The sequence below is a fragment of the Lissotriton vulgaris genome, chromosome 6 (assembly GCF_964263255.1).
Source record: "Lissotriton vulgaris chromosome 6, aLisVul1.2, whole genome shotgun sequence".
In the NCBI taxonomy this organism is placed as follows: domain Eukaryota; kingdom Metazoa; phylum Chordata; class Amphibia; order Caudata; family Salamandridae; genus Lissotriton; species Lissotriton vulgaris.
In genome coordinates, this window is record NC_141694.1 from 932,721,816 (window position 1) to 932,738,088 (window position 16,273).

Here is a 16,273-nt window from a genome sequence, read left to right on the forward strand (position 1 = left end):
TCAAGTGTGCGACTTTGGCCTGGTAATGTGAAATAAGAGAATGCTCATAACATTTGAAAAATATGCTTTTCTGGTACTGAACTTTGGACAGATGTCCAGTACTCTCGTATACTTTGAGTAACCTCCACGGCATTGAATATGACCTCTATAGAACTCCACACTGTACCACTTGCAGTCTGGTATTCCCTGAAACTTTGGCTTGGGGAGCAAGAACTGGTGTTCGGTCAGTATCTTTACAATACCCTCCCTATGCTATGTACCCTGATATTTCTTAACAAATCTACTATTGCTTTTGACATATCCTGTGCTGTCCAATACAGCACAACACTTTGTTCCCTCCCCAACTTAAGCATTCTATTCGGTACTCTTAGCTTCTTAGTTCCATCATTTCACAGGTTTCTATTTTGGTTAATGTTCTTGTTGTTTCTGCTTTACACATTTTCAAAATATTAATGTACCTATCCAATTCCTTGATTATGGGGTACGACCAACATGGCAGACCTCGTGTATGGTGTTTTGGATGTCCAAGACATCACTTCTACCAATGCCTATCAATGTCTTAATCTGTTGTGTAAGATTTCAGACTGCTATTTATTGATTGTATTAAGTCCAGCATCGATATTCTCCTTTCTGCAGTTCTCTGCAATACAGGTTCTTCCATATGTGAATTGGTAAGCCATCCAGTCAAACATTGCGCTTGCACTGCTGTTATTGTAGTAATACTTTTCAAAACCTAGGCCCTATGCCTCTTTTTAAAAGATAGATTTTTTTACTCCACTTTTCCAGATTTACCTCCCCATTGATTGAGGCAAAGTCTTGTCTGGGATCATCTCGGGCATGTTTTAGATGAAATACAAAAACATGTTAACACCACCTTTTGGGGCCGTGCCATTCAAACTATAGTAGACAGTGGCCGTATTTTCCAGAAATAAATTAATCCTCTGGTTGCTGTTGGTGCCTTGCCCACAGTAGTCCTCGTTCTAAATCTGTATACACAGATATCTAAATATCTCTCTCTGCTATACAAGGGCAAGAGCTGCTCAATTTAAATTTGCTGATAGGGTACCTAAGGAGTAGGCATGACTTTGTGTTCAATCTTAGCTCAGATAGTTAACCAAACTTGTTGAGTATTTCTATTACAGTTCTGTGTCTTTAAAAGCATTTCCAAGATTTAACTTAAGGTCGTCGACACATAGTGAGATTGCATGAATGTGACTGTCTAACCACATTCCCTATTATATGCCTCTTTATGCACTTACACATAAATGGCTTATTTTTTCATTTGAGTAAAGGTAGGATGAGGGAACCTTCATCTTGTCCCTCTTAACAAAGGCTAAGTGAGACTCCGGCAGTAGGTTCTGAGTTCACAAGGTTTATCTTGGTCTTGTTTTCCTCTCGAATGCAGGCTCCCTCAAGACAGTAAACATACATTTCCAGTTTAGTGTGTGAATAGATTTCGCCATGCCTGAGCATTATTCAAGTGACTAATTGACAGATAAAATGACATCTAATGCTAGGAGAAGTGCATTTTTAGGGAGAAATAATGATTAATCTAGGTTTGTCATACCAGGTCATACTCTGAACATCCTACTCGCCAAAGTCAAATCCAATATTTCACAGCCTGTATTTAACAGGGACAACAGATAAGAGTGATGTCCAAGGAATTTCTTCTTGCATTGGCAGTGTCCTTCTTTTGGCATCTTTAGTTGTAGGAGGCAAGTGGGCAGTGCCCCACACTGCCACAAACATTTACAGCAGGCAGGGTGCTCCCAGTGTCCATAAAGTAGCATCAAATTCAGTAGGGAGTCCTTCACTCCCAGGTGTTACGCAGAAGCGGTCGCTCCCTTCACCTTCCCCTCCTGGTGGTATTGTATGATTTACTGTTACTCTTTAAAAACATTCTGTTAAGCGTTCGAGAACGGTGTGCTTACTTGTGCCACTGATTTAATTTTGAAATTATTTCTGTGCAGCGCTCGTGACCTGTGCGCTTTCTGTAGCACTACATTTGATTTAGAAAGGCATTCTGTGCAGCGCTCGTGACCTGTGCGCTTTCTGTAGCACTGCATTTGATTTTGAAAGGCATTCTGTGCAGCGCTCGTGACCTGTTTGCAGATTTAGGCAACTTCTATAGTTAATTGATAGCTACCTGAGCAGCGCTCTATAACGCTACTTGCCTCGCTCTTATTTTCGCTAGCGCTTTCATTGTGGTGCACCTCGAGGTGTGTAGCGCTTTGTGATAGTTATTTAAGCAGCACTCTACAAGTGCAGCCGTGTCAATATATCTGCCCCATAGCGCTTCCTCATAGATTGAGCTCTCGTTGTCGGAGCATTTGTTTACCTCTCAGCCATTTTGTTGTGACCCCTTGGCCCGTCCCAGACCCTCCCTGCACCTAGATCCCGCCTCCCAGCTGACCCTCCCACGCTCCGCCCCACTCCTCTCTCCATTTAAAGCAGATGAACCAACGCGCAGCGTCCACGCGCTGCGGCCACGCCGAAGGTGCGCCAAAGGTAAGCCCGTCTATGCCCGTCCGCGCCAAGCCCGCGCCCAGCGCCAGACCCCCTGGCCCCCGTACCACCCACCCCACCCGCATTACATACGACGCCTCCACCCTCTTAGCCCTAAACCCCGGCCGACTCCCAAACTGCGCCCAAGCCGCTCCTGGACACACCCATGGACCCTTCACATGCAACTCCTGCAAGTATGACTGCACCAAGACCAACTCCTCATCCACGAACACCAAACAGAGATCTGACACCAACCACCTAAAATGCATCCTGCTCAACACCCGCTCGGTCCACAGACACGCCATCGACCTTTGGAATCTACTAGACACCATCTCTCCGGATTCGCCTTCCTAACAGAAACATGGATGAACGCCTCCTCAGCCCCAGACATCACCATTGCCATCCCGGAAGGCTACAAGATCATCCGTAAGGACCGCACCAAGCAAACAGGAGGAGGCATCGCCATCGTCCATAAGAATTCCATCCGCATCTCAACCAGCTCAGACGTCCACCTCGCTAGCGCCGAACACCTTCACTTCCAAATCCACACCGACCCCAAGACCACACTCAGAGGCACCCTCCTCTACAGGCCACCAGGACCCCGTGCACAATTCAGTGAAGACATCACTGACTTTATCACCCCACACGCCCTCCCCTCCGAGGACTACATTCTATTGGGAGACCTCAATTTTCACCTGGAAAAGAGCAACGACAGCAACGCCACCACCCTTCTGGACAATCTCGCCAACCTCGGACTCAAACAACTTGTTAACACCCCCACTCACTACGCAGGTCACACACTCGACCCCATCTTCACCTCCAGCAAACATATCTCCTTCAGTCACACCACAGTTCTCCATTGGACGGACCACAGCTGCGTTCACTTTGTCTACAAAAAGACCACAACCCACAACCTTCCTCAACCTACTCTGCGAAGAAACTGGAACAAAATCACCATCGACCAGATCTCCTCATCGCTTCTTCAAAATCCCCCTGCCCACTCTTCGAACCCCAACCAAGCAGCCATTAACCTCACTCAATGGCTAACCAACAGCGCCGACAACCTAGCACCTTTGAAAAAACGTCAAATCAAACTAGGCAGCAAAAATGCTCCCTGGTTCAACGATCTTAAGAAATCCAAGAAACTCTGTCGCTCCCTTGAGAAGGCCTGGAAAAAAGACCCAAACACCAGCACCAAGGACGCCTTCAAAAACGTCACCCGCACACACCACCAACTGATCAGGACTGCCAAGAAAGCTGCACTTAAAGACCGACTAGACAACAACGCCCACAACAGCAAGGAATTATTCAACATCGTCAAAGAATTTACCAACCCCTCAGCCAACTCCAATGACATCACTCCCTCTCAAACCCTTTGCGACTCCCTAGCCTCGTTCTTCCACAACAAAATCGCAGACATCCACAGCAGCTTCGACAACCAACCCGGAGACCAACCCACCCAACCTTCTGCCATACCTTCACCCCCCTTGAACATCCTTATTGACTGGAACCCAATCTCCACTGAGGACACCACCCGCCTGATGAACTCCATCCACTCAGGATCCCCCACAGACCCATGCCCTCACCATATCTTCAACAAAGCTGACTCCATCATAGCACCACACCTCCGAGACGTCATCAACTGCTCCCTCAACTCCGCCACCTTCCCGGAAAGCTGGAAACACGCCGAACTCAGCGCCCTTCTGAAAAAACCCACAGCTGACCCCACCGAACTCAAAAACTACCGCCCCATCTCGCTCCTACCATTCCCGGCCAAAGTCATCGAGAAAGCTGTCAACAACCAGCTCGCCGCCTTCCTCGAAACCAACAAATCCCTCGACTCCTCACAGTCCGGCTTCCGAGCAAAACACAGCACTGAGACCGCACTCATCGCAGCAACAGACGACATTCGAACTCTACTGGACAATGGAGACACAGTCGCCCTCATCCTCCTTGACCTCTCCGCAGCCTTCGACCCAGTCTGTCATAGCACCCTCCTACAACGCCTCAGAAACATCGGAATCCAAGGAAAAGCACTGGAATGGATCACCTCGTTCCTTACCGGAAGAACTCAGAGAGTCCGCCTTCCACCATTCAAGTCAGAGGCCACTGAAGTCATTTGCGGCGTGCCACAAGGATCCTTACTCAGCCCCACCCTCTTCAACGTATACATGAGCCCCCTCGCGACCATCGCACGCCAACACAACCTCAACATCATCTCCTACGCTGATGACACTCAACTGATCCTCTCACTCACCAAAGATCCGAACACCGCCAAAACCAACCTACATGAAGGAATGAAAGAAGTAGCCGAGTGGATGAAGCACAGCCATCTGAAACTGAACTCAGACAAAACAGAAGTCCTTATCTTAGGTACCTCCCCCTCCGCCTGGGATGACTCTTGGTGGCCAGAGGCCCTTGGAAAAGCACCCATCCCGACGGACCACGCACGGAACCTGGGCGTCATCCTGGACTCCTCACTCTCGATGAACAGACAAGTCAACGCCGTTTCATCATCTTGCTTCAACATTCTTCGCATGCTCAAAAAAACATTTCGCTGGATCCCCACCGAAACTAGAAAAACGGTCACCCACGCACTGGTCACGAGCCGCCTGGACTACGGTAACACCCTATACGCCGGTACCAACGCAAAACTTCAGAAAAAACTCCAACGCATCAGCCAGACTCATACTAGACATCCCGCGTAAAGACCACATTTCTAGTCACCTGAAAAACCTCCACTGGCTCCCCGTCAATAAGAGGATAACATTCCGCCTCTTAACCCACGCACACAAAGCACTTTACGAACTCGGACCCGAATGCCTCAACACACGACTTTCCTTCTACACCCCCTCCCGCCAGCTACGCTCCTCCAACCAAGCCCTTGCTGCTGTACCTCGCATCAACAAAACCAACTTGGGAGGAAAATCCTTCTCCTACCTGGCAGCTAAAACCTGGAACTCACTTCCCATTCACCTTCGCCTCACTCAGAACCACCTAGCATTCAGAAAGCAACTTAAAACTTGGATATTCGACAAGTAATTCCCCACCCTTCTTCAAGCGCCTTGAGACCCTCTGGGTATGTAGCGCGCTATATAAATTATTTGACTTGACTTGACTTGACTAGACAGATTTTCATTGGCAGTTTACCTTTGCTAATGCTAAAAGAATGTTGAGCTTTTAAGTCTCAGTCCGGAATAACACATTTAGTCTGGTTCTTTCACATTATTTTGTAGTTCCTCTAAGTGTCAAGATGCTTGTGCATATAGGTTCTTGTAATAGTTAGCTATATGTTGCTCTCTTTTTTAAAAAATTAATGTGGCAATGAGAGAATAGGAAAATTCTAATCTTATTAACTATGCTTTTGGGAAACCAGTGTTATCGCCTTCTTCATGTTGTTTTGCTACATAGTCTTTGTACTTGAATCTTCTCAGTCTCAGTTAGCATGGCACAGACCGCATGCTACTGTGTAAGTTGTTTCCTGCTCCCCATTTCAACCATCCCTTTGTTCCAACCATTTACATATCATTTTCATATCGAAAACCTTTCTAGGACCAATTTTACACGTGTTATTTTAATACACATTTTACTTATGTACACAATAACACCGTCCCATGGTTATTGACAACTGATAACACCTTTATGGTGAAATAATTCTGAATGTGTTTTTTTATAGTTTAGTTGAAGGTCATGTCCTACAGGGATGCCTTTTGTAGTTGCCACACATACAATTGTCCATGTATAGTGCGAAAAGCGGTGGTCTATGGAGGTTGTGCCGGCATCAGCACCGTCGTGGGGGATCACGACCTCCCTTTCCCCAGACCTTTTCATGGTGTGGTCCCCAGCATGAAAAGGTCAGCGGAAAGGCCGTGAAGGGGACACCAAAAGGGCCCCCGGACGATTCAGCCCATTTGAAGTGTGGCTGGGGCACATGTTGTGTCCCCTATGCCTGCACTGTTGTGGGCGGACTGTGTGCCATACACGACCTGGTCCAAGGCAACAGTGCGCCTGACGTGCAAATGGCGCTGCACTACAGTGGTATCTGCTTCAGGCTCTCTTTATGAGCGGGAGCATTTCGCTGCCGCCGCCACACAGCCTTGCAGCAACGTTGTAATGCAGCTGGGGCGAGAGTCTCAGCACCTCCCTTGATTTGAAATGTCTTACCAGAGAAACAAGTTGTAATGCTGGAACCCAACACTGGATGGCAGGAGAAAGCAAGGCATCATGTGCATCTGCTGAACTACGAGCAATAAACAGATGCTTACAAGCTAAGTATCATTTTCCGTTCATAACTTCTTTCTTCTTGTATTGTCCAAATATTTAGTGCAGATTGTACTTTGTTTAATAAAAGTAGTTGATGCTGAACGATATTCAGGTTTGGTGACTGATTGTTATAGCATTTTTAGTCAGCGTTTTAATGTGTAATTTTGTGCAATCCCATCATGACATGCCTATTTTGTAGGATCTTTTGCACAGAAGGACACGGTCTCTTTCTGATTATGAAAATTCCAATAAAGCCCTGGATAAAGCCAGATTAAAAAGCAAAGATGTGAAGCAGGCAGAGTTGTACCAGCAAGAGTGCTGCCAGAAGTTTGAGAAACTTTCTGCATCTGCAAAGGAAGGTGAGAATCTTTCATTAAGATATTTTCTTTTGTGAATAAGTATTGTAGGTATGCGTACTGTCGAAACAGGGATAGGCACAACATTATAATGATGACATTGACATTTTGTACAATGTATTGGCAGAAGTGTTTCCAAGTTCAACTGTTTAAATGTAAGTTAAAAAAAATATTTTACATAATCTTTCGAATGCTTTTGCTGCCATTGAAACAATGTTTCATGCCCTCATGGCAGTGCTGGTGGCTGTGCACATCCTGCAACATGTGCACTTGCATTCTGTATTCTTCGTTTCTGCAAAACTGATGTACTTCTATCATTGGGAAGTACCATAGATGGCGCATTAGCACATTTTCTTAAAGAAGGCTATAGCAGTAGCCATGCTATTACACATGCCGTGCCCACACATGTGGTCTGGGTTGGGGAACAGCGTTTACAACGCAACTTTTACCACGCAGTACCTTTACCACGCAACTTTTACAACGCAAGTCGTTACAACGACTTGCGCTGGGGGGCGCTGTAGGATAGGGAATAGTTTAATTTACTATCCAAAACCTTCCCTACTATCCACGGGGACTGGAGTTGGAATAGTAAATTAAGCTATTCACTATCCAGCGCCCCCCAACGCAAGTCGTTGTAACAACTTGCGTTGTAAAACCTGCGTGGTAAAGGCATGCGTTGTAAAAGCATGCGTAGTAACGACATAAATCTGACTGGGTTCCCAAATCCCGTTTTGCGCTATTTGATGGATGATTGCATGCCTTTAGCTCTCTACCTGAAAGCCTGGGAATGTAGGCTGTCTTTTTTTTTTTAACCATTCTTTAGACTCTTATTTAGATGATTACAATGTGTCATATTAAGGCTTCTCGCATGATATATAAAAGCATTTTATTATTGTAGAACCTGTGGTCTGCAGTGCTGCATTTTGTCCTCATAGTCCTTTCTGTGTGAAGGCCTTGCACAGTGATTTTACAGTTTATCTTTTGGTCTCAAATTCAAAGATTTTGATATCTCCATCAGCTCCATAGAACCACTCGGCTAAAGCTCAGCATAAACATCTCACACCCTCATACCAGAACACTGCATCATAGCTGTCTACGTGAATAATGGACTACCAACCTGAACAAAATGAAATTCATACACATTAGTCACCACAGAGGTCCTCATCTTGCCCACTCACTTTACGGTAACATTAACTACAGCTATGACCGAAATAAATCTTTATCAACTCTCCTCTAACTACATAATCACACTTATCAGACAACATATACAGAGAGTGAATGGGCCAAAGAACCATATGCATAGGCGCCTGCTTAAGAAATACTTATGGTAGGGGGAGTAATACAAATGTAGGAACATAAGATAAAGCTGGCTTAAGAAAACTGTAACCAAAGTCATTATTCAATTTGTTGTGTCCCATGTATATTTTATCGGCTGCTAAGTTATTTTGTAGTAGTTAACACTGCTATGCCTTTTAATACCTTGGTTGTGATCTACCCAGGGGTACTCTTTGGGTCTATTTGCTCTACTTGAGATGCCTGTTTGGGCTCAAGCTTTGGTTGGCCCAAGGAGTTCTCTGAGCAGAATTCCAGGAATATCACTAAAACATGGGTGTGTTAACTCATGCATCCATTGTAGGATACCGTCTCGTGACTGGGACTCGTGGGGTTTTTGTACTGCCCTCACTGGATATGCCACACGCATAGACAGAGTTTTCCAAATCACTGTGATTTTGAGACATTACAGCTTCCACCAGTATCAGACTACTATTGCAGTGCAGCAGAGACCTGTCAGTAACTTGCTGTTGCCAAAATCCAAGTATTAAAGTGAAAGACCAGTGGTACTTGTCCTGTTTTGGTACCTTTGGTCCAGATGCTGTTGTTGGATCTTGTATTATCAGATTAGCCGGTAAATTGATGCATCCTTCATGTCCTGATGCTCAAAACTACTGTCCGGGCCAACTAGCCCTCAAGCACCCTTCACCTATAATGACGTGAGTAGTTTCCATAGTCCTTAATTACAGAAGCGCACGCATGTCCTTTCTTTGCTCAGAACTTGGGTATGTTGGGGCAAGCACAGTACTTGATTTAAGCCAATTGTTGTCGTGGGGGCCCACTGACAATCATTTTTGGAGACCGGCACTTGTTTTTCCTCCAGACTTTGACTCAGAGCAAAAGAGTGAAAGATACAAGTAAGAGAAAGATGGGGAAAGAACTTGACAGAGGAGTAAGAAGTGACCTGCCAGAGTGAGATGAAGAGGCAGAGAGTGTCTGGTGTGGATTAAAGAGACATGAGGAGGAATTGAGACTAAGCAGCCAAAGTTTTCAACAAGACAACATGAAATAGCATGGACTGCGAGCTTCTGAGCAAAGCTTTCAGCCCTAGCACTACGTTTACAAATTAGGCAGGGGGGAGGGAGTACGACAACACAGGCCCAGACTACATCGACGATGGAACGGACCCCGTTTAAGCGGTGCCCCGTTTGTAATTCAAAATATTCTAACTTAGATGTGCACCCAGTGTGCAATACATGTTTGTCCCCCGACCACGACGAGTCAAAATGTTTCGCCTGCTTGAAGTTCCGCTCAAAGAAAACTATTAAACTTCGACGCGAGGCAGTCGGCCCAACAGTCGGCACCAGCACCTGCGAACATCTTCGATGCCGGAGACGAGGAACTCTTCCAAGATGAGGAAGAGGAAGAAGACGTTCCCGAAGAAATGTCGGAACCGGCGTCGGAGCAGGACTCCAATTTCGAGGTGGACGAGCAAGCCGAAGAATACGTCCACGACCAAGACGTCGTCGAGGTAGGGGACGACAATGAGGCCATTGGGGCCGTTGATGACGACTCCAGTGGAGAGCCGAGCCCGCCCACAGTTACGGGGCCTATCATTAACATTCCGCCCCCTCCGGCTCCGGTCGAGGCATCGCCGAAAGGCCTTAGCCAAGATCCTTCCACACGGTCTACAGCCCCGCGCCAAAGCCAGGCTAAGACCCTTTCAAAGGAGCCATCGGTCGATTCTACGAAATCGAAACAGGCGGAGCCGAAATCGAAACCGAAACCGAAACTACTCAAGATGGTGGTCGGTTCGACGTCGACGCCCGCTCCCACTAAGGCTGTCGATGATCCTTCGGCATCGAAGATGCCCGTCGGCTCCAAGACTGGGACATCGAAGCAGGCCTCGACCAGCAAGCACGTCGCCTCGAAGGGCTCGGCGTCGGCGCCGACGTCGACGACCAAACATGGCGAGAAGAGCAAAGGCCTTCAGTTGAAAAAAAGTCTCGAGCCACACCTCTCAGGACTCAAAGCTGTGCTTGGAAAACGGGTTGAACCCACGACCAAGGACGCCCCGAAAGTGTCGTCGACGCCCAAGGATGGAGGCGCCGGGAGCTCGATTCGACGCGGTCAAGCGAGCGGCCTACACAGGCCTCGAAGAAACCCGAAACAGCCGATTCAAGCTCGAAACCTGCGGGCTCAGCGCCAATAAAGTTTGTGCTTCCGCCCACGGCCCACCCAAAGCATCTCGAACGCCATGACACCGCCGAGGCTTCCAAGACGTCGAAGGTGTCCTCCAAGTCCACACACGAACAGGTCGTCTATCACGAGCCTTCTTATGACAACCAGGCAAAACTCTTTATTGACTCGGAGTCGGGCAGGCTTACCGTCCACAAGCGGAAGATCGCGCCTGAACATCCCTTGGAAGATTACAGGATTCCCCTCAAAAAGAAGATGGTCTCTTCTACCTCTCCGGTTCTTTTTGAACCACTTCAGGACTATTCGCAACAAATAGCTCATTCTCCAGCACAGAGTGAGGAGGACTTGAATGTAGACTATGGCCAAATGGCCTACTCTTACCACACAGACACTGATCAGGATGACTCACCAATGGTCAGGGGCAGGGGACCAAGGCGATGACCCTGATGACCCCCATACCGCTCCGGACCCTCAGTCCTACAATGTTAAACCATCTCCAACTGAGGACACCGTGGCATTTAATGCATTGATAGAGCGGGCATCCCTTAACCATGACGTCGACATGCATGCCAAGCCAGTGGATGAGGATTTCTTATTTGACACCTTCTCCACATCTGAACGCTCCACTAAGACTCTACCCATGCTTAAAGGGGTCCTCAAGCATGCGACGGACATTTTCAAGGAGCCAACCAAAGCCAGGGTTATCAACCCCCGGATCGTACAGGCCTGCCCCAGTGGACCCCACCTATATCAAAGGTCAGCTCCCCTTGGACTCCCTCGTGGTGGCTAATGCACGCAAAAGGGCTAACTCTCAATCCAGTGGTGACGCTCCCCCTCCGGACAAAGAGTCAAAGATCTTTGAAGCGTCTGGAAAGCGTGTGGCCGCGCAAGCCGCTAACATTTGGAGAATAGCCAATACACAGGCCCTGTTGGCTAGATACGACAGGGCGCACTACGACACCCTAGAACAGTTAGTGCAGCACATGCCTGATATGTACAGAGAAGCTGCATAAATGGTTATACAAGAGGGGAAACTGATCTCCAATGCGTCAATCAAATGCGCACTGGACGCAGCAGACACAGCGGCAAGGGCAATTAATACTAGCGTAATGCTGCGACGCCATGCATGGCTGCGCATCTCGGGGTTTAAATCCGAAATCCAAACTACTCTTCTCAATCAGCCGGTTAACCCGGACTTCCTGTTTGGACCGGAGGTTGACACAACACTTGAGAAGATGAAAAAAGACACTGAGACGGCGAAATCCATGGGGGCTCTGCAGTCCCAGCAGTTTCGGGGCAGTTCCTTTCGTCGCTCCGGTAACAGGGGAGCAACAAGAGGACAGGCTCTACAGCATTCCCAGTACGCCAAGGGCAGCACGCAATCTACCTACACGAAAAACACCAGGGGTGGATACCGTGGGAACAGCGCCAAAGGGAGAGGACGCGGCAATAACAACGCCAGGTCCTCCGCTCCCAACAAACAGTGACTTCTTGTCACTGCCCCCCGACCATCTAACACCTGTCGGGGGGAGACTCCAGCAGTTCCTGCCAATCTGGGAAGACATTACAACAGACAGGTGGGTGAGACAACTTATCCGGTACGGCTATTGTCTAGAACTGACCTCCACCGCCCCCAACATACCCCCAAGAAGCCGTCCTATGTCCGCAGAGCACACGCACTTATTGCAGCAAGAAGTACTTGCCATGCTGCAAAAAGGAGCCATAGAACTCGTGCCTGTAGAAGAGCAGGGTACAGGGGTGTACTCTCTGTACTTCTTGATTCCAAAAAAGGACGGGTCCCTGCGGCCCATTCTAGACCTCAGACCCCTCAACCAATACATCCTTTCAGAGCACTTTCACATGCTAACCTTACAACAGGTCCTGCCGCTGCTCCGTCAGGGCGACTTCCTAGCCACCCTGGACCTCAAGGATGCATATTTCCACATTCCCATTCACCCGAGTCACAAAAAATATCTCAGGTTCACTATCTACAATCAGCATTACCAGTTCAAGGTTCTGCCGTTCGGGGTCACTACAGCTCCCAGGGTCTTCACCAAGTGCTTAGCGACTGTGGCAGCGCACCTTCGCAGGCAAGGTGTTCACGTGTATCCCTACCTGGACGACTGGCTCGTTCAGGCCAGTTCAGCCAAGCAGTGCGGCCGCGATATGTCGCGGACCATTCACCTCCTACACAGTCTGGGGTTCTCACTCAACTACGCGAAGTCTCACCTGCAGCCAGCCCATGTGCAACAATACCTAGGGGCGACACTAAACACCCAGTCGGCCACAGCGCAGCCGAACCCTGCCAGGGTCAACAGCATGCAGCTGCTCATTCGGAGGTTCCAACCTCAGCGATCCCTCCCAGCGCAGGTGTTCATGCAACTGATCGGCATGATGGCATCCTGCATATTCATAGTCCCGCACGCGAGGCTGCACATGCGTCCCCTTCAAGAATGCTTAGCCCGACAGTGGAACCAGGCTCATGGCCATCTAAAAGACCTAGTGTTGGTGACCGGTCGTGCTTACAACTCTCTGCATTGTTGGAATCCACAAAACCTTTGCAGGGGACGACCGTTCCAAGAGCCTGTCCCACAAATAATGCTAACGACGGACGCATCTCTCCAGGGTTGGGGAGCGCATGTCCTCCACTACACGGTGCAGGGACTATGGACAACACAACAGCAGAAAATGCATATCAATGTGTTGGAGCTGATGGCAATCTTCATGGCACTGAAGGCATTCAAGTTGCACCTGTGCAACAAGGTCGTGTTAGTCCGGACGGACAACATGACCGCCATGTATTACATCCTGAAGCAGGGAGGCACGCACTCCCCGCAGCTGTCTCACCTAGCCCAGAGCATGTGGAAGTGGGCCATTCAGAGGAACATCTTCCTCATGGCGGAGCATCTCCCGGGTGTCGACAACCAAATGGCGGACCTGCTCAGCAGGCACAGTCATCAGATGCACGAGTGGGAGATCCATCCGTCAGTACTCCATCCATACTTCCAACAGTGGGGTCATCCAGACATCGACCTCTTCGCCACAAGCGAGAACGCAAAATGCCCAAACTTCGCCGCCAGGTTCCCGCAGTCTCAGGGCAATGCGATATGGATGAACTGGTCAGGCAGATTTGCGTACGCTTTTCCGCCAGCCCCCCCTCATACCTCTGGTGGCGCGCAAACTGCGACAGCACTCCATTTTTTTTTGAAAATCTGTTTATTAGCATAGTAGGTAAAGCAGTCACAAACATTTCCAATCCCGGAGGGAATACAGATAAATACATATAAGGTTGCTTAGAACGTATAATTGCATAGTTGTCTTAATTTTCCTTTTTGTTGGTGACATTAACCGTCACAGTTTATGCAAACCCCTGTCAAAAAACAATCCCTCCCCCCACCCTCAACAAATCCATCCGACACTCACACAACAACCTATAATTGATTAATCAGTAGACCGGGGTACTCAGGGAATCACAACATATGGCTCTACTTGAATGTCCACATAGACGGATCTAGGCCAATACAGAACATGTAAAATGGGGGAGCCCCCCCTCATTCCTTCATAGCGCACCATGGTAAGTGACAGTGCATGTCAGTCCGAACAAGGACACATTTATTGTGCGATCGAAGAGGCACTTGCACCCTCGTCCACCCCGTCTCCCCCAGATTCAAACATACCTAATATGGTATACCAGTCCAGTGAAATTGGCTTTTTCCTCAGACCCCTGTATTCCTCCCTCTGTAGTGCAACTCCCTCCGCCTTACCCCATCTCACCACTTCCGCCCTCCACAACTCCGGGTCAGGAGGCCTAGCTGACTTCCACCTCATAGTGATGGCACGTTTCGCCAGCAATAGGGCCAGATCCGCGAAACGCGCCGCCACAGTTCTGGTGCGCTGTGAGGGCCCCAACCCCAGTAACGTGCATTCCAGTGTTGGGGATCTGTTCAAAGCACCCGCCTCCTGGAGCGAGGCATGGACCGTGGTCCAGTAGTATCCTAGTTTGGGGCATTGCCAAAGCATATGTATCAGTGTTGCGTCCTCGGTGTCACATCGGGGGCAATTACTGTTCGCATCAGGAAACATCATGTGTATGCGGCGCGGGGTCAGATAGGCTCTGTGTAGAAGCATCGACTGTATAAACTTGAACTTGGGGTTCCTGGCTACTTTTTTGGGGAACTGAAGGATACGTTCCCACTCCTTATCCCTCAGGGGCCTACCAATGTCCACCTCCCACGCTGTCCGGAGTAGCGACAGATCGAAAGCCCTCCCCTTCTTAATACTAGTAGTGAGCCACTTAGTAAGGTGGGCGCCCGTGCCCATCAGGTAGTGCATGGTGATGAGAGGATTCGTAGCTGGCTCCATGCCCCTAGGGGACCATTTATGTGTGATATAGTGGCGAAGGCCAGAGTGTAGCAGGAAGGTGCCTCCAGGGACTCCATGGGTAGTTCTAAAGTCTGCAAAGGACAGTAGGCGCTCTTCCGCGAACAGGTCACCCACGTGCGACACTCCGACGTCGTGCCATTGCTCCAGCGAGTCCGCCGACAGAGTCCCGGTAGCCAGTGGGATACCCAGGAGCGGGATCGTGGGGGCATAGGACGACTCAGGGGATGTGTACTTTAATGCCTTCCGCCAATACGTTACCGCTAGTTTGAGGAGAGGTGAGACATCCCTAGGTACAATTGAGTTGGGCAAAAGTAACGTGTGTATTCTCCCCAATGCATGATCCCTGTCCGACATGTTAATCTCCTGAAGATTGCGGCCTGCTACCCAAAAGGCCAGCCATTGCAGTTGACATGCATAGTTGTAGGCCCTAAAATCAGGCAAACCCATGCCACCGGCTTCAGAGGGGAGTTGCAGCTTGGACAGACCTACACGCCTGCGGCCGTGCCCCCATACAAGTTCGGAGAGTAGAGTGTCAAGGGCCTTAAATGTAGCTGCCGGGATCAGGTGTGGCAAGTTAGTGAAGTGGTAGAGAAGGCGGGGGAGCATCACCATCTTGGATATCGCCACTCTGCCGGGTACAGAGAGTGGCAGCGTGAGCCAAAATTGTATCTGCGACTTCAGTGCTCTAATGGCCCTCCCAAGGTTACCATCGATCATCTGCCCCGCTTCCCTGTAAATCTGCATCCCCAGATATCTGAAGGTGGTTTCAGCTATCTGAAACTCGTGGGGGGGCGAAGGGCAATGGAGCAGTCCGACCAGTGGCTGCAAATGTGAAGCCATATGATTTGGACTCGCTTATGGTCAAGCCTGAGATCGACCTAAAGACCTCAAATACCTGGGCAACAGGACTCAAGTCGCTCCTCAAGTCTCGGAAATATAAGATAATATCGTCCGCATAAGCGGACACTATATGCGCCGACCCATGCCGCAGAATGCCAAACCGGGGGGCCATATGACGGAGCCTACAGAGCATCGGCTCAAGGGCAAGGACAAATAGGAGGGGAGAAAGTGGGCAGCCCTGTCTGGTGCCCCGTGCGATAGCTATAGGAACTGATATATGACCTGAGGTGCGCACTCTAGCAGTGGGAGCAGAATACAGCAATCTGACCCAAGCGAGGAATTCGGGGGGTATCCCAAATTTCGACAGTGTGTCAAATATGTAGTCCCATCTAAGGGAGTCAAATGCTTGTTTCAAGTCTAGGGAGATGCAGCCTTCAGAGCTCGTGCCCTCTCGA

General features: G+C 49.0%; 1 protein-coding gene across 1 annotated transcript in view; it reads left to right on the top strand.

Moving 5' to 3' along the window:
- The window catches only part of SNX5 (sorting nexin 5), a 458,311-nt gene that overhangs the window by 400,517 nt on the left and 41,521 nt on the right, over nt 1-16,273 (top strand). Inside the window, exon 12 of the mRNA XM_086926920.1 lies at nt 6,968-7,127. Coding sequence (XP_086783046.1) covers nt 6,968-7,127 — 160 coding nt within the window. The remainder of the gene's footprint in view (nt 1-6,967; nt 7,128-16,273) is intronic.